General features: G+C 43.6%; 1 protein-coding gene across 2 annotated transcripts in view; it reads right to left on the bottom strand.

Moving 5' to 3' along the window:
- Nucleotides 1-919: 919 nt before the first annotated feature.
- The window catches only part of LOC306830011 (kinesin-like protein KIF13B), a 32,729-nt gene continuing 9,384 nt past the window's right edge, over nt 920-24,264 (bottom strand). Inside the window, exons 10-42 of one of the 2 annotated variants that reach the window (XM_079353227.1) lie at nt 24,055-24,189; nt 23,033-23,145; nt 22,543-22,648; nt 21,355-21,567; nt 21,143-21,253; nt 20,471-20,605; nt 20,269-20,399; nt 19,286-19,372; nt 18,344-18,534; nt 16,670-16,901; nt 16,412-16,574; nt 15,774-15,920; nt 15,349-15,498; nt 14,409-14,537; nt 13,454-13,627; nt 13,057-13,214; nt 12,478-12,610; nt 12,178-12,324; nt 12,021-12,050; nt 11,659-11,758; nt 11,077-11,203; nt 10,569-10,624; nt 10,339-10,457; nt 10,076-10,252; nt 9,856-9,948; nt 9,114-9,266; nt 8,939-9,016; nt 6,986-7,042; nt 6,334-6,433; nt 6,154-6,236; nt 4,475-4,540; nt 2,467-3,793; nt 920-2,269 (exon numbers count right to left, since the gene is read on the bottom strand). In XM_079353227.1, the coding sequence (XP_079209353.1) occupies nt 2,019-2,269; nt 2,467-3,793; nt 4,475-4,540; nt 6,154-6,236; nt 6,334-6,433; nt 6,986-7,042; nt 8,939-9,016; nt 9,114-9,266; nt 9,856-9,948; nt 10,076-10,252; nt 10,339-10,457; nt 10,569-10,624; nt 11,077-11,203; nt 11,659-11,758; nt 12,021-12,050; nt 12,178-12,324; nt 12,478-12,610; nt 13,057-13,214; nt 13,454-13,627; nt 14,409-14,537; nt 15,349-15,498; nt 15,774-15,920; nt 16,412-16,574; nt 16,670-16,901; nt 18,344-18,534; nt 19,286-19,372; nt 20,269-20,399; nt 20,471-20,605; nt 21,143-21,253; nt 21,355-21,567; nt 22,543-22,648; nt 23,033-23,145; nt 24,055-24,189 (5,472 nt within the window). In that variant the 3' untranslated portion in view covers nt 920-2,018. The remainder of the gene's footprint in view (nt 2,270-2,466; nt 3,794-4,474; nt 4,541-6,153; nt 6,237-6,333; nt 6,434-6,985; nt 7,043-8,938; nt 9,017-9,113; nt 9,267-9,855; nt 9,949-10,075; nt 10,253-10,338; nt 10,458-10,568; nt 10,625-11,076; nt 11,204-11,658; nt 11,759-12,020; nt 12,051-12,177; nt 12,325-12,477; nt 12,611-13,056; nt 13,215-13,453; nt 13,628-14,408; nt 14,538-15,348; nt 15,499-15,773; nt 15,921-16,411; nt 16,575-16,669; nt 16,902-18,343; nt 18,535-19,285; nt 19,373-20,268; nt 20,400-20,470; nt 20,606-21,142; nt 21,254-21,354; nt 21,568-22,542; nt 22,649-23,032; nt 23,146-24,054; nt 24,190-24,264) is intronic. The other variant, XM_079353228.1, reaches the window with a different exon arrangement.

Raw genomic sequence — 24,264 nt, 5'->3', positions numbered from 1 at the left:
CTTTTTCTGGCTTTACTGTCTCAAAAAACATGTATTTAAGGAGCAATATGTAGGGGAACTATCTCTGGATATGCTCCTGACAGCTGGAGACTGTCCCTGTAGTCGGGGGGGTGGGGGGGGGGTCATCTCCTGAGGTAAGCTGTGACTTAAAAAGAAAGGACGAAGCAGCTATAATGCAGCTGTTTGATGATGTAGTGGTTTATATGGTATACACTGTACTGTACCGCAATCACAAAATATGAACGTCGCTTCCCCCATACAACTTGCTTGAGCAGAATTCTCCAGAGAATATCCTGCGGTGCGCTCACATCAGCTCACTTGTTCTTGCTGCAGAAAAATACTAGGGTCCTGGCAGGAGAAACTTCAAGTGAAGTCCGGACGAAAAATGTGTCAGTTTGCGCTCACACATACGGCTAATGTCAGAAGTTTTCTGCAAGTGTGAAAGCCCTGACACCTGGTTTTGAAAATTGGTAATACAATCCAGATTCAATTAAACAATCGAGCGTTGTCTCCCCCTGCTCTCCTCCAAATAGTCAATGGGTACACAGACTGGCATGACACTGAAGCTTCAGTGTTTAACCTGCACTGTGCCAATCTCGACCTCAATGTTTCAAAAGCATTAAGACATTTATCTTAGTTTGAGCATGGATCTTCTTGGAAAAATACTGACGGTTTGTAAGTGGGATAGAATCGGATATATCTGAACCAGTTTGCTTGTTTGTCCTGGGGGTGCCTTACCGCTGCCTACCTTCTGTGGTCTCAACAAAAACAGACAACTCAGGACCAGAATCTAAACTTAGAAGGACATACTTGCTGTTCAGAGACGCAGCATGTTTCCTTAATGTCTGATGATAGAGTACAATCATTTTAGTTCGTAGATATCTTACATATTGGACTTTTAGGATTAATCACACATTGGTTGATGTGAGCAAAATGATATTTATTTAACAATACATAAAGTTCATTTTCAATTTCATGTTTAAATAAATAAGCATTCAAAACTTGAATTAAAACAACTTGAATGCAAAAAGTATAAAATCTTTTTTTACCAGACACATGGCAATACTTTAATTCATTACAACCAACACAATCCCTCAAGAATCCTTATCACACAAATCAACAAGTTCCCATACACAGGAAGAGCCAATCACCTGCTAGTAAAAAAAAAAATCTGAGTCCAAAAAAACTGCCACATCACTGTTCTTTGAAAAGACGCCACCTCTAAATGATCTTGTCACACAACTGGAGACAAAGCATTACTTGGGGAAAGCTGTGCACGTTTCTGCAAAAAAAGCTTCAGTTAAAACATTTCAAACCCCAGCTGCACAATCTTTGGTGGACTTTCACGAAGGCACTTTTAAGGAGAAACATTTCAAGGCACTGGACCCAAACGACCTCACACTTTCACAAGACCAACAGGTACATTGAATTTACAATACTAGGAGGTTGATCCAACCAGCAGCTGCACGTAATACAGTAGTGATATGAGCACGTGAAAGAAGGTGCAGTGTCACCTGCAGGCTCTCACAGTGATGAGTAATCCAGTGAACTTAACATGAATATCAAATTTTGCAAACATACTTTCCGCTGGCACTAACAACATAAAGTAAAAAATGTGCTGATTATCCTTTAATTGTTTTTGACTGATGCCCATAAAAAAATCAATCAGTTAGATAGAAATTAACAAAACTAAAATGGTAAACATTTTCTAATAAAACATTAAATATTACTTGATTTATTTCACAAAATATACTGGGAAGGCATCAACACACTCGAGAGGAGATGAATGTTTAACAATCAAATGGCTCCCAGTCCAATGGTGAAATGGTTGAATACTTATTTCTTGGAGTCCGATCTTACAGTAGTGGAGGAGATACAGTGAAGCCTGTAGCAGACCAGCCTCTTAAATCTCTTTCTAACAGCTCACAATATTATATCACCAACCAGCTGCTACATGCGGGCAACGGACAAGCGGGGGAAGTTTCCACAAATTAGCCATTGGGCGTCCAATGACCCTCTCAAGTGTTCCACGACTTGCGGTCATCTCCCTTGCTGCGGCCGGTTGTTGCCCCGCCCCCTTCACCTTTAGCTAGAGCGGTGAGGACTGCCAGGTTGGGGCTCGATCCAGACAAGTTGGCACTGTGACGCTTCTGCTGTTTGCGACGACGCTTCACACCACCCCGGCTGAGCCTGCTTGGCCTCACCAGCACGCCATAACCAGGGTTACAGTGGAAGTAGTGCTTGCCACCAACTGAGCCATCATTCTTTCCTGAAGACAGATGAAGAAAGGTTTGTCTGAGATACAAAGTGTTGGTGTATGTGAAGAATGCAATACAGTCATTTTAGGCATGTAAAAGGCATCCCCTTAACTGTCCCCGAACTCTCCTGTTTCTTCACATCTGTCCCGTTTAAGGCTCCAGAAAATATAAAGAGAAAGAAACAAACAGGGGCGGCTGGTTTACTCACCTGCTGGTACTTCCAGTTCCACTCCAACCCAGGTACCCTTTGCAAAATCAGTGGGTCCAACATAACGGATGGTTCCGCTTTTATTGGTCCCCACGGTAACAAACTCCCCTTCTTTCAACCAATCGGGAAGAATAGCGTTAGCTGCTGCATCTCCTTCCTCCGAATCGGAAATAATCTCCAGGTTTTCCATCGGCACAGACAAGCTAACTCCCCCGCCGTGGCTGCTGTTCTGAGCCATCTGAAGTGTCGCGTCCTCCTCCTCACCCACAATTCCTTGAAAAGACTTGAGATCTGAAGACTTCACTTTCTGGATCTTGAAGGGGTTTGAGGCTGAAAGATCTGGGTTTGATGGCTTAACAGTGGACAGAGAAGGATCTGCGGTAGCCTTCGTAGATAAACTGGCAGGTGGGTCTTCCTGAGATTCTTCGGTGGTTGATGAAGACGTCAGGGTGGATGTGGGATTTGGGTTCAAGTCCTCAGGAGGAACGGCTTGTTCCTCAGAAGAAGCTGGAGGGTCAAGATCTCCGGACAGGGGAGCAGCTGGAACCAAGACTTGAGACACATCAGGGACCGTGTTCAGAGCTGGCTGTTGAATGCTGTCCAGGGTTTTTTGGTCGTCGTCAGGTTGCTGTGGGACGATCGTTTCAGAAAGGTCTTGACTTTCCTGTGGAGACGTCGAGGTTTCATAGTGGACTGGCAGTTCAGTTTCTGTTTTGTCTGTGGTTGCTCGTTGGAGTTCTTCTGTTAGTGGAGTTTCTGCTTGTGAGTGGTCTGTAGACATTTCTTGGTCTGTTTCATCTTTCGTTTTCAAAGGATAAGGGTTAAGCAGGTCTAAACTGTCCATTCCTTCTAATCCAGTGTGGTCGGTTATAGAGTCTTGCTTCAGCTCGGTCTGGCTCGACAAGTCTGATTCTGCAGACGAAATTGACTCCCTTTGCTCCTTCAACTGGTCAGAAAGGGACTCATGTGGTTCTTGCTGACTCCAGTTTATATCTGACAGATTATCCTGTGGTTCTGTTGGCAGCGATTCAGTCGTCTCTTCGGCTGGCTCATAGTCTGAAACCAGCAGAGACTGTGAGCCTTTGGTTTCCTCTTCCTCTTCGTCTGGAACAGCCTCAAAGCCAGAAGACGGAGGAAGGTCCCAGCTGAGTGTATAGACGTCTGATAAAGTGGCAGTGGATATGCTTGTGGAGATGTAGCCGCTTGATGTTTCGCTAACAGGGCTCGGGGTGGACTCTTCCATCTCTGGGATGATCGGGGGTGGGAGGGGAAACGACCTGAGACTCTCTGCATACACATCAGGAGGGAGGATTTCCTCAATGGGAACCTAGAGGGAAACCATGACAACAAAAACAGTACTTGTGACTATTTAGACCAGAGTTGAAAATGCAAGACACTACGTTCAAAAGCTAGTTCTCAACTGTCTCTGTCAGCTAGCCATGTGAAATAAAGTCAGTTTGTTCGAGCTTTTCTCGAGGAATAAACGACTGAATGCTGATAAAGCTGTGAAAGTAAACAAACGAGTGTGAGGGATCTAAATGCCAAAACAATGTGCACAAAAACACTTCAAAACTCCCGACTGCTGGAAGCTGCGGAGGATCTTTTGGTCTCCTCATTACAAGTGACCACTTCACATAAGACATTTATCGGCATGTCTCAAATAAGTCAGTTATATCACCATCTGTGAATCTTTACCTTTCTTTGTTATCCATCTCTCCGTCCTCTATGGTAAATGGACTTGAGCTTCTTCAGCTCTTTTCTAGTCGTCTGACTACTCAAAACACTTTTGCACTACATGTCACACCTACACAATGACAGTGATGGCAGAGGCTGCTGTGTAAGGTTGCTAATCCCGTTCATACACTACCACCAAAACAGCGAGGGCAACTTGGGGTTAAGTGCCTTGCCCGAGGACACATCGGACATGTGAGACGACCAACTCTACCACTGATCCACAGCAGCACCATCCATTTCTCTACACACAGGAGTAGAGCGTTCAGGGACTTACTGGGTGTGTATGTTGACTCAAACCCTCTTCAACGCTGGCTGACTGCACCACGATGTGAGGCAGACTCTGCAAGAGGAAGGGTACGTCAGTCACATTTAAGTACAACGAGCTGAAATCTGTACATTCACAGCAAAGGGTCGTCAAGCAGCTTTCAAGATGCATCTTGAGAGACTCCGTGTCATTGTTCAGACGGGTTCAACCAGGAGACGAGTCCAATTTAAACCGCTTTATTTTATTGTGTGCTTGAAGTGATGATTAGGGATGTTCAAGTCCCGGTGAGGACCAAGTCTGGACATTTTTTGTGTCTATGAACTTGTCCCTTTATTTCATTTTTCAAAATGATCATCTCATTCTTCGCTCTATGTTCACTATAAAAACGTTTAATCAGAGGAAAATGCCGGCCATGACCCAAGCCTGTCGCTCTGGGATTGAAACAAGGTTGTATGTTACCTTTAGTGTGGATCCTTATACAGTTTTTAACATGTTATATAACTTAAACCTCCGTCTTTGTTTTTGTATAACTGGCTTCAATGATTAGTGTCTCTAGATTTTACTGTCACAAACCTAAAATCTCAAGTCACGTCGAGTGTTTAAGCTCTCAGTCAGGTCTCAAGTTTGGCTGCAAGAAATATCTACAGAACAGTTCAAGAAAAGGTTTTAGACCAATAACAACACGTGTGTGAGGTCATGGCTTATATACTGTATATATTCTGTATCTGTCCACTGCACAGATCAGAACTACGACAGATCAGATTGATGATCAACAACTTCCTCATACTTGCCAAGCAGGGTGGATTGAGGCTCCAATTCGAGAGCTTCAATCAATGTAACAGAACCGCCTGATGGTTTTTCCACTCCAGCTAAACACGTCACATGATTTTCCTGATTAGCTTCCCTGCATGCCTCGAGCTGTTTATCAGTCAAATGGTGATGGTGCGTGACTGGAGATCAGTGGAAGATGAGGTGTTAAAGGGAGGGGGGCCCAGGAGGATCCTCTGGTCCTAATCAGCCCTGCTCTACACACACGGCCTGTTTTCTAAACCCTTCTGATTAGTACGTATTTCACCAAAATGCAGGAAGCAGGATGTGAACAAATGTGAGATCCGCTGTATGCCAAAACCACTGAAAGTGTACTGATTGAGGAAAAAATTGCACAGTGTGCATCAGACCAGTCTCTCTTTGTGTCCTACTTCCCACAATGCAAAGCACCAGATCAGAGATTGAAATGTCAGGGAGGTCATCACGACCACACAGAAACGCACAAAGACAACACTAATGATGTTTAATCTGAGCCAGACACTGAGAACTACTTTTTATTCTCACCTTATGGAAGCTCAAATAAAATATAAATACGGTAATGCATTTATGTGTTGAATAATTCAAAGAGCTCTGAAACATTAAGGTCCATACAAAACAAACCTGTTTTTAACTTAGTTTTATCGCCTCTATTTTTACAGACTTCTAAAAACATCTCCCCTGGAGTACTGAGGCAATTATAATTTTTTTTATTTAGACACTATTTATTTTTGTGTTTGCATCCACAAGAGCTCTGTTTCTATGGAAACCAAAAACAGGTGTAACTGCTGATGAAGCTGCTGATGCTATTTATGCTGCAGTGATGCGCGATACACACTCCCGGATAAGATAGTGAGCAGAGTCTGAGCTTATACTCAAAGTACCTGCTGATGGACGGCTGTCTGCTCTTTGAGATCTTCCTTCCCACCAGGAAGCAGGGACTTCACAGGCTTGGGAGCAGCCTTCACTGGAGGGAGATAAGACGCAGTAAAGCCTGAATCCACGGATGGAGGTGACGGAGGAGGATGCAGGTGAAAGAGAAATATAAACCATGTTGGTCATACCTGTCTCTGGGTTCAGGTTCAGGTTCTGGGATATGGAGCTTGGCAATGTGCGTCTTGCCAAAGAAGGCCCCACAGAAAGGTCCTGGTGGCTGTCCCAGCCCTGCATAGAGGAGAAGAGACCCAGAAGGTGACCAGATTGTTTAAACCTGCAAACTGCGAGCTTTCAAGGCCCTGAGGCCCTGTGTCCACCGAGATGTTTTTATTCTTCGGGCAGTAAAGTGCTGGCTGTGTGCTGCGACGTGCTTGGATTGAAGCGTTTGCATGTGCATGCTTTCTTTAAACGGCCAATGTGTGAGCGGCACTGCTCCGCTGCTTTTAGCCGTTTTGTATTTCCGCCTTCACTCAGCACCAAGCGGAGGATGCTTGCCCTCCTACTTTGTTCTGACACGGAGCGAGGAGCATGTGGGTACAGGGCACGACCCTCCTCGCTCAGACCTTCCTGAAAGTTGAAGGATTTTTAACACAAAGCACTTGTTGCAGCCAAATACAAAAAGGCGAAGTGGCGGCCTGAAGCTGCAAACGCTCTCTCCTCATTAAAAAATGTTTTTTAAAATGAGAAGCTGGCATAAAACAAGATGAACACAAGGCCAAAGACATTATCAAGAAGGAAGTATAAATAAGCAGTTTAGTACACATATATCATGCCTCTCACCTTGAAGTCACTGAGCTTATGACAAGAGGAGTAGAGGTCCAGACTGCTGGCTGATAGCTGGTGAAGGTTAAAGGGTTAAAGCCAGGATGTTAGTAAGACAAGTTTGAAAAAAACACAAACTGAAGCCCAACATATAAGAAGCCAAATATCATAGATTGTCTTGTAAGGAGGAGAGAGCCGGGTTAGAAAGTGATGAGTTCATGTCAGTGATGTGCAGAGTGTTTCTGCCTCTAGAAATAATAGATCCACTGAATAAAGAAGACAGCTCCATGATACAGAGAGATGTCAGAGTAAACCCTGAGAAACACACCAAAGATGAAACATGGACACAGTTCTTTGTGTTCTGGGTGAGAAAAGTTTTGGGGGAAAAATCGAAGAAGAAAAACTCCAAAGAATTCTCTACGGATGTTTGTTGTATACTTATGTGAAGCCCCATGTCCACCTGGAGTTGTTTTCTGGGCAGTAAGGCGCTGTCTGTACGCTCAGGAGTGTTTGCATGAAGCGATTTTCTATGACAACAGTTTGTTGACAAATGCCGCTGTATGACCGACACGACTCTGTTACTTTTTACTGCATCTTTTATATTTGAGATCTTTTTTTGCCCCAGGAGACACGGAGCGAGGAGGATGTGAGTGCAGGACGTGATCCATAGGAGGCGAACAGGGAATATCATTCATTTTAAAAAAAGAGCGCCGGTGACGTCAACATCGCCTTTCTGAAAAGTTGAAAGAGTTCAACTTGCAAACGTTCTCTACTCATTAAAAACACCTGAAACAAAATGCTGGCATTAAGAAAAAAAAGTGCCATGTGTTCAGTTGAATGTTACAGTTACACTCTTTATAGACTGGTGTAGTTTTGAGTCCTAAAACCAGGAAGTGAGTTAGCATTTTAGCGCCGTGGTTCTAACCTCTAAAAGTCAATGGGGATTTTGAATGGGTTTGTGTTTAGACGCCTGAAATAAGGTCTGTGGTTAACACAAGATGAAGAGATGTTGATGTTTTGTTAGACGAGCTAAACTACGTTACCTAAGACCCCACTTGTGAATTTTAAAGTTTTTACTCGAACTTTAAATGGCGGTTGCTAACGAGTAGCTAACTGAAACTACAGTGGTTGTTGCAGACATTAAACGTCATCACGCTGGGAACTCTCTCCCTAATCCTCCTTACAGCCTCTAGTCATGTTTTTCAGTGTTCCTGCAAATATAAGGTTAATAAACAACTTATTAAGCTAACGTTTAGCTAGCTTGTCAAATCCGATGATTAGATCGATGAAGCATAACAGTCGTGACGTCATTACAAACCGACCGCGGTGTAGTTCGCTAGAGCATAACGTTAGCTTTTTACTTCTCTCGGCTGCATTAACTCTTCAAACTTCATATAAATGATGTTCATCTGTAAAGATTATCCCGCTGAACAAAACAACAACGCTTCAGAAACGTGTGTTTGACACAGAGCTTATTTTCTGCAATGATCCAAAACACAATATATAAATAAATAATAAATCCAATGCAAAAGTCCCATTTCCAATTTTCGTAGAAACCACCGGCGCCATTTTTTTGGGTTGGCCTACAAAAATATGTCAATACTACACCAGTCTATTGCTACTTAAGAATTGGCTTGATATTTTTGATTGAAGTTTAATCTTTACACATCCATGCTGACATTCTTTTTCTGTTTTGGTAAATCTCAGATAAATTAAAAAAAATATAGACAGATATTCGACTGCAAAAATATGTTTTTGTCAGTATTTTTTGTATACACACAAAATGTATTTGTTAACGTGTGGGGGGGCCCAAAGCCATTTTTATGTTCAAGGGGGGGCCTGGCAAAAAAAGTTTGGGAACCACAGCCTGAACTGACTATGTCTTAGTCAGAGCCCAAAGCTTCTCTAAACATCACTATCAGATAGAGTCTAGCTTATACTGGGTTTGTTTGTCACACTTGATTCTCTCACCCGGTTGATGTTTGGAGAGCTCAGGCAGCGTCTGGGAGATTTCCCTCTGACTGCGAGCTGCTCCTTCACGGCCACCTCCTACATGGACACCGACACACACACATTTTAGATGTTTAAAAGGTGAAATCTACAGACAACATTCCTCACTCTGGTTTTCATGGATTTATTTCCTGACCTGTCTGAGCCTGTCCAACGTGAGGATGTTCTCCACAGCCAGCACGCTGCGCAGATATTTCTCAATGGCTTCCTCACTGTCAGTTGACTGGTCGTCCTCAGTGCTGGCAGCCAGCCTGGCCAGCATCTCCCTGTCCTCTGGACCATGGATGTCCTGTGTGAGCGAGGAATCACAATGTACAGTGTGAAGACACGTAGTGTTTCCAGTATTTAAATGTTCACGCCTGTCACAGGACTGCTTACATAATCCAACCAGTATGTCGTCCTAAGTTTTGATTCTGGTCCAAAACAGTCTGTATTTGTTTAGACTAGAGAGGGTAGGCGGCTGTTTAAGGGACCCTCAAACAGCTGTTTTCCCCCTTGCTCCTCCTCTTACCAGGCAAACAGCAAACCAACAGGTGTTGCAATGATTGAAGCGAGTTCAGCTGTAACTGATTTTACTCGACCTAAAAAAACCTCTGCATTTTTCTAATAAGCTCTACGAGTAGAGATGTGGTAAAACATGACCTCTGTGACATCACAAAGGGCATCATCCCACACTTTGAACACAGCTCATTTGCATTTAAAGCTACAGACACAGAAACAGCCTGTTCTGATCAGGAAATAAAGAGGTTTATGGACATGATCAGAGTGGACACTTCACACATGTTTTAGGGAGACTTATTTAAAGTTGTTAGAAAAGGAGGATAATATGTGTTCTTTAACACACTGTCTCTTTGTTAATAACTTGGTTCAACACTCACGCCTGGGTTGTTCGACACTATTTCAAAGGTGACTCCAGAGCCGGGGATGGTGCTGCGCTGAGACATCCTCTTCAGCAGACTCTGAGCAAAACCCTGCCAAACAAACACACAGCCACATGATTTCAAATCTTCGTACGCTATCGAGTGCAAATCAGCTTTTTTTTTTCATGAAGTCAACAAACGCGTCATTCTGTCCACTTGTTACTACCCGATGCCTCACCTGTCTCCCACTGACATTGACACAGATGCGTTTCCTGAGCAACAGCTGCATGTGTGCCGGGTGGCTCAGCTGCACCACCGTGCTGACTGTCAGGTACACTCTCTGGTCAGCTGGCGTGACGCGACTCAGCTGGGGGCAGTCGTGGATTGTTGCGTCCCAAGAAGCCTCCACCTTCACCTGGGACACATTAACGATGTGAAAAGATCCGATCTAAAAACATTCCCTCCATCTGTTTGAGTAGTTAATATGTTTGGGATTTTAACCTCCGGCTCGTAGTGTTTGACAATATGAAGGTCAAAGAAGTCGTCCTCCTCCTCTCCACTGAGTAATGCATCCAAACCTCCAGCCAAGGGGGCAGAAAGACTGGACTGGAAATCATCCGCTGGATGGATAAAAACAAATCGTGTTGTAATTAATTCAGCAGTTGAAAGTGAGGATGACGACAGCACAAGGTTTGCCAAATATATGAACACGTGGCTTAAGAAGAACGTACCACTGAGATCCAAGAACAGGACGGGGATGTGCGTCTCCATACCGGGGACAGGTACTCTGTGGAGAAACAGCAGCATGAGGCACACTGACCAAACACCTAGTCCTTTATACACTGAAAACAACTGGACTTTAAGTAGGACACTGACTTATTGATGTTTAAATTAAAACACTTTGGATTACAAGTGAAATGTTTCATATGTTTTGGGGTTTATATGTGTGCATAAAAGCAGCTTTTTAATCTTTTAACTGTTCCAAGTTGAGCCCAAATTCAGGCTTTCATTTCCTTTATTGCTACTTTTACCCATGTGTTCACTCCAAACAGAAAATATCAAGCTGCTAAAAGAAGTCAAATAAATAGTTGTGAGGTGCAGAAGATACATTTTGCATAATTTGCATTGTTGATTTTTCTCCACAGGTACAGCAATTTGAGGTAGCTCAGTGTGAACAGGAAGCCTTTCATTTTCATTCAATAATGAAATAGTCAAAGGAATGAAAAATGAAACGCGTACCTCTCGACTGGCGCTCCAGGGATGCCACTGCCGGCTGACGGCACCAGGACAGCGTTGCGTTCCTCGGTGAGTGTGAGGCGACACTCCAACAGCTGGGACTCCCTCTCCACGTCGTCCTCCGACTTATCTACAGACGCAGGAAAAAGGTGAGCAAACACGACCACAGAGATCCAGGACAAACACATCCAGATTTTTGTTTACATGTAAACAACGGGATTGTTTTCTTTGGGGATTTATTACTACAATGTATGATCATAAAGTACATAATGTCATCGTCATCAGGTGTTCATATACAATCACACCTCCACTCTCGATATAGCACACTACGAAGGGAATTATTATACCCTATACAGTGGCCTCAGTATCCCACAATGCATTGTGAGTAGTACGGTAGTTTGAAACCAATGCTCACTAATTTAGTGATAAATACTGTGATACATTACGGTGCAAAGAAAAGTCAGAACAAAAGGAGAGTGGTCGGTGTGCAGCAGGTATTGTGACTCCAAAGACGTCTACAGAAACATCTCCAGGTCGACTGAATGAAGAAGGGATTTCAAACACAGTGATAAAGTGTTGCTTCACCTGGTTTAGAGACGATCTTCTGGAGTTGCTGGTCCAGATATTCTTGTCTCTGAGTGAGAATGTCGAGCCACTGTTCTCTCATCCTCTCTAGGTCGACTTCCTACACACACACACACACACACACACACACACACACACTGATTCAACACATTTCTCAGTGATATTCTCAGCCCCACACAAGCTGCCTGGACTCATCCAGCGTTGCGTTGTGGGGGTGGTTGAAGTCAAACCACACAAAGAAGATAAGATACATATGTTGCAACATTTTTCACTGTTGACACAGGATAAATACGGCCGATCTCAGATATCTTAGTAATAAAAAACATCACCCTATGCATCGTCCCTGCTGATCATTGACTAACCTGGTAGCTGTCCATGTCTTCATCATCACCCTGGAATATAAAATGAGAGGGAAACAAATTTAAAGGTCAGGCAGTCGATGGCCACAGTGCTACAACTAATAAAGTTTGTCACACGTATTGAGCCAGCGAACAAAAGGAAGTTTTATTTCCTCCTCACCTGGTGTGTTTCAGTGCCTTTGGTGTGGCGCGTCTGTCGGACCTTCACGTCTCCAATGGACACCGAGAGGATGGAGGCTACAATAAGGGGCATTGTGCCCGAGTCTGATACTGGACGGACCTCTACCCGAACCCGACGGGACTGACCCTGGAAGTAGACATGTACATGAGAGAATAAAACTTTGGGTAGCTGCTGTAGATTTGTTTCTGATTCATAAAAGAAAGCAGAACTGAACACTTTTCGAGCTGGTTTAAAGTTAGGTTCATCAGTTCACTGTGACGGCCATTAGTATTAGGATACCTGTCGGAGTTGGAAGATTCCTCCGGTGCGCACGTCTTTAGCAGGTTGAACCTCCACTGTTGTAAACTCTCCTGCCTCGTTCAGCTCCAGCAGCTGCACCCACAACTCCAGCCGACGGGTCACCTCACTCCACCTTCAGGCACAGCATGGGCACACATCACCAATCTCTCATTCATAACAATGGTTCAGCACCTGCTGGTGTCGGCCAACATTTTAACAGAGATATCTGAGTAAGTGAAATCAGGGCGAAGACTGTGACTGGACTGTCGTGTATTATTAGTATTATGTGCAATGAAAGCACACAAGGTTTGAAAAGAAGATGATATAAAGGCCATGTGGGAGACACACCATGGACTGCATGTCACATTTTCTCCTCAGAGCTCCCGAACCCATGTCTGTGAAGTTCCCTCACTCTGATCCTGTATTCCATCAGGTCTATATACCTCTCTGTTAAGTTCTGATCAGAACAGGCCGTTTCTGTGTCCGTAGCTTTAAATATGTAAATGAGCTGTGTCTGACCACGCCCCCTCTCTGGAAGAGCTGTGCTTGCTTGCACCATGCATATTTGCGTCACTCCACCTTTCTCGGAGGGATCGGGTCTTGGCTTGAATCACTCCCAGGTCCCACAGTGCCAGGTTCCGGCGATGGTTGGCCTGCTTGTGGCCGTAAACCTCGATAGCCACAGCGCCATCGTTCAGAAACTCCACGAAATCCTCAGACACCGACACTGACAGCTCCTGGAAAGTGAGCGACAACCAAGGGATTTCAGAAAGTTCCAATACCAACAATCACCAGATGTTTAATCCTCTATTCCTACAGCACAGTTATGACTGACCTGAACGGCTCATTGTACGGTAGAAAAATAATAATGTCACAATCTGACAACAACACCATAACTAACAGATATCAATACACTCATTAAAAGTGTATAAATAGATGAAGGGGTGGGGTGTCTGTTAAATACTAGAAATCTTACTTGGGAGCTGTCGAAGACCACAGTGCACTGAGGGTCTTTGGAAGTGGAGGAAGGGGTGCATGGTGAAACCTCTGGGGGGATGAACACTGCCTCTTCCTGACCCCAGAAGTGATACTGACAGAAAACAAAGTTGGACAGGTGACGAGGCAGACCGCTGGCCTGGAGGATTTTCACCTGGAAGTGAGACGAGGAGAGAAATGAATAAACCTCGTGACTTAAGAGAGATCAAGACTTGATCACATGTCAGCACTGTTTCTGTTAGTGTGTCCGTCAGGTACCGAGGAAACAGAATCTGAATATATATTAGCTTCCTACACAACGGTTGCCATAGCAATGGGGGAAAAAAGGTGACACACAGAGAAACAGGCCTTTGGTTTTTCAGATAAGATATTTTCATGATCTCGAGGGAAATTTAAAGCATCCAGCTGCAGCTTACACCTGACATGAAACATTTGTTACATCTAACAACACCCCATATCACAACCAGCTTTACTGGCCAGATATGCTCACACGCTGAACTGTGCTCTCTGTGTACAAAATCTCAACATTAGATATCACAATAAACCTAAACATGTTTTTATTAACCCGAATAAAGACTAAAAGAAATACCTACATCGAGCAAATTAAACCTGTACAATTAAAAATTAGCCCTTTTAAAGTGTCGGTAGCCTCGTGGTTAGTGCACGCCTCGTGCATGGAGGCTGTGCTCCTCAGGCGGGCGGCCCGGGTTCAATCCTGCGTGGCTTCTTTCCCCTCTCTCTCTCTCGCTCCCCCTGTCCTATCTCTATAATAAAAGGCACTAACACAACCTTTCAGGAAACACAGTTAAAATGAGATTGTTCACATTAGATAGAGTAGACCTACAGCTGCACAGCGGCTTTTATGTTGCCAGGTGCAGCAGTGTCTGAAAGGAGGTTTTTACAGGAGTCTGGTCATACTGTGTACGTGTTCTCACCACACAGTTCAGCCTGCGCTCCGGCGAATCTCCGTCTGTGTTGCTTTGCGGGGCGTCAGACTGCCTTGGAGCCCCCTCCTCAGAGCCCTCTGTGCCCCGCCACACCTCCACATGCAGCCGACCTGCAATCTGATAAATATGCAAACAAACACACAATGAGTCCACAAACATGGACTGAAGTCTGGTTAACAGAAAATCTAATAAACCTACAGATATGTCCTGATATTATGCGACGACACTGAAGATAAACAGCGGCCTGATTACTACGTTTAATGAGGCAAACAGACGTGAAATAAATCCCCTCTGTGAAAACCACAAAAAGATAACTGAGGGTTTGTTGGCACAACTGGTAATTTGTTCATAATTATTGACTTTTCTTTTTGTAATTAATTCAAACATCACTTGTGTGTGACAATAACTAATCAGACCTATTTTGTTTTTTTTATACCAGGCTGTAGACATGTGGATGTATGCTGCCTTTTAGCCTGCGGTGTGTGTGTGAGGGCTCGAGCAGCCAGCCTCAAGCGGACCATGGACAGACTGCAGGATTCTGCCCTGCATTGACTTCATTTTTCATAAGTGAAGGTATGCTGCTTGAATAATACAGATGTTGTTTCCAATCACCAGAGGAATAAGTCAAATATTCCCTCTCTCTGAGCTCTCGCCCATTTCTTTAAAGGAACTTTGCTCTTAAGCTGCTAAATGCTCCACAATGATCAACGGCTTTGTCTGTTTGCTGCTCAGGTGGTCAACTTTAGCAGCTGCTGATCGGAACAATTACAGAGAGGCAAAGTCTAATGAGACGATGACTCTCTGTATCAACAGTCGATGAAAGAAAATAGGCTCACATAGGAAGCTACAAAAAGAGCTGCTTACATTCTTCTTACTCTTCGATGGGAGGTGTTTTTTTATAAGTTTCAGACTGATCACAGGCTCCTACCTCTCCCCTTTGGTTAATGATGGGCACCGCGTACTGCAGCTTGACGTCATAGCACAGACAGGCCAGGAAGACGTTAGCCACACCGATCAGACTGTGGTTCTCCTGCTCGTCAAAAAACGGGTCGGCACGTTTAAAATAGGACCGCATCACCTGGGGTGGTGGGAAAAAGGTAAAAGAAGGGAGAGATAAGAAGATGAAATCCAAACTAATTCCTGGTCAACATCTAAAATTACAATTATTAAAAAAGTTCAGTAAATGTTCCCTGGTGCTCTATCTGCGTAGTCTTTAATTTAACTGTGCCTAACCTTGGTCCCTTTAGTGAACATTTAATGAATGAGATGTTGTGATACATAATAATTTAAATCAACACAAACAGATTTACGTACCACCTGACTTATCAAACACATTCATCTTTCTCTACTCACAGGGTTCTCTTCGTCAAAGTCCTTCCACTCCTGGTAGAGCTCCCTCATGTCCACCAGCCTGTTCTCCATCTTTTCCATAGCCCAGATCTGCTTGCCTTTACCTTTACGACGAACCTGGATGGCCGGCTCACTCAGTACTACGTCACGCTGCCAAGAAGAGCGGAGAAAAACTAATTCATTATTTGTTTTTTATTCAAAGATTTATTTTTGGGCTTTTTGTGCCTTTATTGGAGAGATAGGACAGTGGACAGAGAAAACAGAGAGAGAGAGTGGGGATTGACATGCGGGAAAGGAGCCAGAGGCTGGAGTCAAACCTGGGCCGCCTGCGTTGAGGACTATAACCTCCATGTATGGGGGACACACGCACTAACCACTGAGATCGTTCATTTACTGCTCTGTGTGCCTTTGAATTGACCCCCGGGGACAAATACAGTTTCTTTTATTTGATTTTTATTTATTTTTTTAATTGAATTGAATCCTGTAGATAATTTAGCCTGCTTCACACAAACACCTTACTAGAACAATCAGTCAAAAGAGATTGATTCAACAGCTTGTTCTTTGTAATAATGTGAGTGTTTCTGGAAAAAAAGCTTTTATTCAAAACACACACACACACACACACACACACACACACACACCTTTCTGTTGGCGTTCAGGTTGGCAGCAGGTATCTGCAGAGTGACCAAGTACTCTGTTCTCTTGTTGAGCTCCTCTGCTATGAAGCCCGCCTCCTGTGCCAGCAGGTTGGCCCGCACTATCTGCTCCTTCAGGCGCCTCAGGCTGCGAGTCATCAATGCTTCTCTGAACGACAAACACAAATGCAACTTCTTCTTTTCAGCCTCTTTGTAAACCTTTAACTGGACAGGGATCAGCAGACGTTTCTGAGCATAGTTCACCTGTCTTCACTCCAGCGCCGCATGCGTTTGTGGGAGACGACTGAAGTTCCAGCAGCAGATCCGCTGGGCAGCAGGCCTGATGGCTCCAGCAGGTGGGAGGGTTTCTCAGGAGTGAGCCGCCGGCGGAGCTGCTGCAGCTCCTGTTCATACATCAGTCTCTGTCGTTCCAGGGCGCAGCGCTTCTCCTCCTCATGCTGCCTCTCCAGGGTCTGTAACACCGACTGCAAGGGGTCTGAGGAAACGGTCGTGAACATAATCTTTGAGCGTGTGCTGAAGATGGCACGTTGGCTGTGTCATTGTAATGAAGCATGCCGGCCTACATTACCATCTAGATATAAATATAAAGGTGTGTAATTGTTTCAAAGCAACTTGAGCTGCTAGCATGGCTGTCAAGTCTGCGTCTTTCACTGAAAACATTTAACCCTTTACAGGGCGCTCATTGAAACACAAACATTCAACCTCATAGTGTCATTCAGGGACACAACAGAACTTTATTTCTGTTATAACATTTTTCAAAAATTGTAAGTGTATTAAACATTGACAAAGTTACCACATTTGGTTCAAATGCTACAATAGCAGGATCAGTGCCGGCTGAGTGAGGATCACATGCTTCTCGACCTTACTGAGGTGCAGAAGGCTGGCCATATGTCATGTTTGTGGAAATGATCAAAAATAGTCACTTGCCCTTTAAAGGGTTGGGACAGTTTTCCAGGGTTCATTTTCTGGCTTGGCTCCTTGTTACCGTAAATTCCGGACTATAAGCCGCTACTTTTTTCTCACACTTCGAGCACTGCGGCTTCTACTCCGGTGCGGCTAATGCATGGATTTTTTATGGGGGACAATGAGCTTCTGCCGCAAAAACATTTGACTTCGTCACGTCGGATCTTAATATCAGTCATTTTGCGCTTCATGCACGCACGTTAAGATGACACTGACAGCGACAACAGAGACTGAGGAAGTGAGTAATGAAGTCATTCTGAGGCAGTGAATGGATGGACTTTTTCTTGTGAAATATATTACGGTCATCTTTTTCATCAGCCGTGTTACAGACACCGTCGGCTAGGCTTCGTATTGTAACGGTTCATGTTGTAAAATCAGTAGTTGATAATGTGTTCATAATTCCGATTATGTGGAGAGTCAGTGAATGCACCAGCGAGAACGTGTTGAGTGGCTGTATGAGAGAACGCTGGGGGAGAGAGTTGGATTGTTACGGCAAGTTATGTGTTGCTCTCTGCTGTAAACGGCGTGGTCACGGCCGACAGTGATCGGGTTATTAAAAATTATTATTTGAACGCTCTCGTCGTCCTTTAACGTCCGTACGGACGCTACAGTATTTGCGGATGTTACCGGTAGCCTACGTCTGTGTAAATAGCTCTTGTTATAGCGTGGACACCTGCGGCTTATAATCAAGTGCGGCTTATATATGTACAAATACATTTATTTACTTATTTTTAGCCGGTGCGGCTTATATCCAGGTGCGCTCAATAGTACGGAATTTACGGTAGTTAGTTTCTAAATACTGAACAAGTAAACAAGCTAAACAAAGCTGTGTCTTCAGGTTCACATCTGCTCCCATTAAACCTGCTCTAATAAAACCTCCCGTCTAAAACACATCTTTTTTCTGTACCATACTAACAAACTTCCTTTTATCATCAGTCTTTCAGACGGACTCACCGTTGTTGCCCATGCCTTTAATCATGACTTCAGCCTGGGCAAACTCATAGCTGAAGCTGAGCTCGCTCGACACATCGCTGGATGCATCAAAGTCCACCTCCAGCTGCTCCGTGCTCAAACACGTCTTCACTGCAGCTCCGCCCTCTTCATCTTCTCCTGCTGCTTGGACCATGTACCTGGGCAGGTTTATCCTGTGTGTGTGTGTGTGTGTGTGTGTGTGTGTGTGTGTGTGCATGTCAGCAGGTGGGAGGAAAAACATGATGATGATTACAGATGACAGTAGAAGAGAAACGTGTAACTCAGGGGTGTCCAATGTGCGGCCCGGGGGCCATTTGCAGCCCTTGAAGGGAAATTTTGCAGCCCCCAACTTTGACTTTGAAGAATCTGAAGATTTTAACCTGAGGTCTCATTCAGATGGCATATTTTGTTATTTTTCTTTTTCATGTTTGCAAGGGCTGAAAGATATTCATCAAATGGAAAATGTTTTTTTCCTTTCTTTTCTAACAGCTTTGACTATTTTCCACATTTCTTGTTAACTATGAAAAGAAACTTTGAATCATGTTTGCAAAAAGCAGACTCTTGTTTAACCATTTAATAACCTGAGCTAAATACAAAAAGCTTTTAAAAAGAATAACCACGTTACAGACTTGATTCTGAAAAAAACTAATAAAAAAGAAATAAAGAAGTACCGGTAAGTTATTTCCTCTTTTAATTCTGATCTACAAAGCCGACTATTTTTTCAAAAAACATTACCACAAAAACGTTTCTCACAGCAATTAATTATTGTGTTTTTACATTATTTTTGTAAAGGTCAAAATACATAAAGTTCCTTACAATATTATTTATAAAACAAAACCTGTGGCCCGCGAGTGATTCTAACACAACGATTCTGACCCGCAAGAACCAAAGTTTGGACACCACTGGTCTAACTGATGCACACACCTGAAGAAGTGGTTGTTCCCCCAAAGGATTCTGTCACCGTGATGAAGCTGGACTGGACTGGTGACTGCAGCGCCGTTTACACAAGTTCTACAGGTGGGGAAGAAAAAAAAAAAAAGATTTCAACAAAATAAGAGCGAGAGAGCACACTGCTAATACAAGAAGCCAAAAAATGAACCGCTTCATATCTTCTACATCTTCACAGATTTGTTTTAGGAAGCTACGTTTGGGAAAGCCCAGGAGACCACAGTGTTCATTCAAGTCCTGTAAGATGTGACACCTTCCTAATGATTTAATGATTGCATTTAATAGAAGAGGGTGTGCTGATGTTGAGATATTGTCAAGTCAAGTTGATCTGTATAGTGTGTTTAAAACAGCCTCAACATGAAAGCACTGAACACAAAAACACAACTGCAAAGACATCTTTTTAAATCAAAATTAGATTAGTTTGAGTTTCAAAGGCTGCGGGGGGAAAGTGTTTGGAGTTGTGAGCTCACAGCGCCTCTGATAAGATAACTGACTTCACAGACGCACTTTCACTCTGAGCAGTCTCTGCGTGTCGTCTCTGGAGCTCAGAGGACCTGAGAACTCGTCCTGGGGTGGAAGGGATCAAACGCTCTGATAGATAAGAGGGGGTTTAACCATGGAGGGACTTAAAGACTAGTAATGACATTTAAAGTGAATTCTCAAATTTACATGGAGCCAGTGAGGGGAGGCGAGCAAAGAGGTGATGCTCTCCTGTTTACATGTAGCTGGAGTGGCAGACATGAGAGGGAGGACTGACTGACTGATTGAAGGGCGTTTAAAAAAGCGATGACCTCATAGAGTAATTGTAAATGTTTGTACCGCATGCAAACAGGAACACAGCTGCAACAGCTTTAAATGTGTTTAATCAGAGCTGTGCTGCTTCAGGTTTAACCCTTTAGACCTCTCTTCAGTAAGATCCGCAGCTGTCAATGAGGAGCGTCGTTGAAAGAAGTACACACCGAGCGTTCCTGTGAGGACTGAGCTCCACGCCACTGCTCTCGCTGATGTCAATGACACAGTGTTCGGCTTGGATGGCCATTCCACAAAGCTGGATGTCCTGCGAATTGGCTGAGCCGACGCGCGTGTGGTCCTGGACAAAGAGGCGAGAATGGTTCACACGTAATTCAGACAGCAGACGTCTTCATGTGTGTGTCCAGGTACCTTCAGGTAGTAGACCAGCAGCTCGTTGAGGGCCGGATCAGCATTCAGGTTGACGAGGAAACACTTGTCCTCCACCACTCGGATTCCGGAGGACTGCAGGGAAATGCCCAGGTTTTCCAGCTGCCTCTGACGCTCCTACAACAAACAGTTGATTTTTAACATGGGCAGTTTGATTTGGGCTTTTTTTTTTCTCTTCATCTTTTAGAATAAAATAAGTGTCAGCGTGCAAATGGACGGAGCTGAACCAATAATGTTTTAAAATAATCTACTTACCTATCTATCTATCTATCTATCTATCTATCTATCTATCTATCTATCTATCTATCTATCTATCAGCTTGTAAATAACGCTTTTGAAATACACGGGATATTTGTCAATCATCAATCATTCAGTGTCTACCTCCACAGACACACCCTAAGGATCAGAGCGGTACGCTTGGCTGCCCAACAGGAGGATAGCAAAAAAAGTAGGATGGTACGGCTCAGCTATCATGTTCTACGTCTGAGAGTAGAAACACTAATAAATGTGTACTGAACTGTACCAAACTGAAGCGGACTGCTTGGTGAAAACGGGGCTTATGTGTGCTCATTAGAGCGCAAGAAACTGACAAACAAGAACTATTAATAATGTTCAAGTTGATTCATTATGACGGTTATAAAGAGTATTTGTTACCTGAGCAATAGCCTCTGTCTTTCTTAGTTTCTCCTCCCAGGAGACGGTCATTTCTTGGATCAGTTTCTCCGACTCCTCCAGCCGCTCCTTCAGCTCTGGAGCCTTCATTGACTGAGTGACAGAAGACTCATTACACTCTCCAAAGATCACCATGATCTGTACAATAATCAACAGTTACAACAAGTCCAACAGCCGGCCAAAGTGATCCGTACCTCAGCTTCAGTAAGCTGCTCCCTCAGTTTCTCCACTTCTTCTCTGAGCTCTCGGATAATCCGAGCATTAGGGTCTTCGTTGACCACGGCGTGGTTGACGATGCTCTTGGCCCTGTCAGCGTAACGCAGGGTGGACAGTGTCTCGTCATAGTTGTCTGCAGAAGGGCTGATGGTGGCGACCATGGCTGTGCGGCTATTCCCTCCCAAGCTGTCCTGTGGGTACAAAACAAAAACACTGATTTTAGACAAGCGACAACGCCAACGCTCAAAAACAGTTACTGTGAAAAGAATCTGACACTTCATTTCAGTCTGGCACACCTGTTGAGTAACGTTGTGAGATGTAGAGCTTTTTATCTGATCCTGGTGTTAAGCCTGTGACTTTAACAGTTTGTTTCAGCTGCTGTCTCTTTAAGGCCCCCCTCCACACCTGTCCATTTCCCTCTGATTCACCAGCTCTGCTCAGAGTTGCAGGGTTATTTGAGTTAGCTTCCAGTTGGGACGTGTCCCCTGAAAGAGCTGCCGGTGTGCACACGACTTACGACTGTGCTCCATGCGTCGCTCTAATACATCATCAGAACCTGAAGTCATTAACATCTTACGATCAATAGTCAATTATTTTTTACTTTAAGTCTATTTTATCTTTAGAGAGAAATTTGATTTGCAACAACATTTTTGATGTTGTGATAACAATATGAGGAGTGATAAATAAACAAATACTAAATTATCTTTATTAGCTTCAGCTGCAGATAGCTGTTCGCAACATTTAACGTGAATCTGGAATATATAAAGCATTTTGATTGTTTTGATTTTTTACGAGTGATGCAAGACCGTACAAGTAAAAAAATAAATAATACAAAAAATAATAGTAATAAATAATAAATAAATAAATAACAAATAAATCTATTAATAATAAAATGACAGTTCTCACAACCATAACAGCAATAAAAAAAATATTGCTACTGATAATATTAATAGAGACAGTAGTAACAATGGCAGTAATAATGACATAAAATAGATTTCAGGAAGGTTTAAAAAATTACATTTAACACTGTTACTACATTAAACAGTTATCTGAAATCCTTAAAAATGACACATCAGGGACGTGTTGCTGACGAGACACAGGTATCTACGGTTTGCTGCAGGTGGACCCACTATGAACAAGGTTTGTTATTTTCTTTTGTTTAGTACCTTAAGCAGCCAGGTGAGCACAGAGTCTCTGTAGGGAACAAACTTGTTCCTGTTCTTTCCCTGGTCAGCCAGCGCCGAGATGACTAAACCCAGAGTGCTGAGAGACCTTGAGGGGACACAGAAACAGGATCATACAGGGAATCAAGGCGGAAGCAATTATCGTAGAGCGGAAAGTGTTTATGGTGATAGAATCACACAGAAAGTGATAAATCATCAGGCCATCACTGTAACCATAATAGATAAGATCCAAAACAAGCTGACTTATTGCTGTAGTGTTAGTATCAGACTGAGGAGAGAGGAAACTTTCCTGCATTAAGATAAGCTAATCAGATAAAAAGGCCTCAAAAAGGCAGTAATGACATCACAAAGTCCATCCAGATGAAAAGTGAAACACAATCTCCTTGGATGATCTGCTGTTTGGTCGCTTCATTCTGCTCTGGATCACAGAGGGTCTTACTGTTCAGCCTTATTGCTCTTCTTGTTGACTCACTTGTTGATGTTGCTCCCTTCTTTCAGCCTCTCTCCTGCTGCTCCGGTCTTCGCTGCTCGCTCGCTGCCAGCCAGATCCACCAGGCTCAGTTTGCTCACCTTCTCCCCACTCGTCTGAAACACACACACACAGCGACATGCAGAAACATACAGGACACAGCAGTCAACATCTTTCAAATGCAGCCATACATTGGTTTAATACTGGATCTAAAGTCATTTACAGAACACATTTGTAGTTGAGTAAAGGTGCAAACAAGGAAGTGAGAACATTGAATGGTAAATGGATTTGAGCTCGTTTAGCCCTTTTTCACTGGAGGTCACTCCGACACATTCACACACTGCTGACCAAGCAGCTGAAGCAACTTGGGGTTTAATAGTGCATTCCATTTACCTCGGGTCTCGGAGCCGGGAATTGGGAATGACATCACAGCCAATCTAACAGCGCTCTAGTTGCAAGTGTGACGAGCAACATGGACGCCTCTAGGAGTACTTTTGTTTTGTTTCTCTAACACCAGGCGATAACAACACACTACGGGACAGTTAAAGTAACATGACAACATTGTCTTTGGATAGAAGTTGCCTGATGCTTTCAGTGTGATTCATTTATTTAGACTAAAAGAGGAATGAGTTGCTGATAAATACAATAACTACAGATTCAATGTTTAAAACGGACTACTTAAGGGTCTAAGTCGAAATTCTGATTACAGGGTGGCGTTTCTGATGATGTATCAGACCAGGAACTTGGAATTTCCAACATTAGAGATGAAATCAAACGCACCATAAGTGTCTCGTCCTAGGACACATCGGACGTGTAGCTTTGGGATCGAACCCCACACCAACCACTGACCCACATCTGCCCCGGAATAGTCTGATAGTCCCATTTGTTTTTAGATTTATCAGAAAATATCACCAAAAGCCACCCACAGATTATTTCACACGGGACAAATGAAAAAAGAGGGCGTCTCAGAAAAAAAGGCTTGTGATCCTGTCAGCAGTTTAGCGTGTGTGCTTGATGCGTCTTACCCCAGACTGGAGGTCCATGAGAGTGTGTGTGAGGATGATGTTGAACACAGCGTGGGATCTGCTGCTCTCTTCATTCATATTTGTGGCTGCCACAGTGCGAGATTTATTTCCCTCTGACATCAGGGACTCGATGTCCTGTCAGAGACACAGTCGTCACAAAAACAAACAAAAATGTCTTGACTAATCCCATACTTTATGAAATTCCTTGTT

This window comes from Symphodus melops (assembly GCF_947650265.1).
Source record: "Symphodus melops genome assembly, chromosome: 1".
Lineage (NCBI taxonomy): Eukaryota > Metazoa > Chordata > Actinopteri > Labriformes > Labridae > Symphodus > Symphodus melops.
This window is presented reverse-complemented; position numbering and strand designations above follow the sequence as displayed.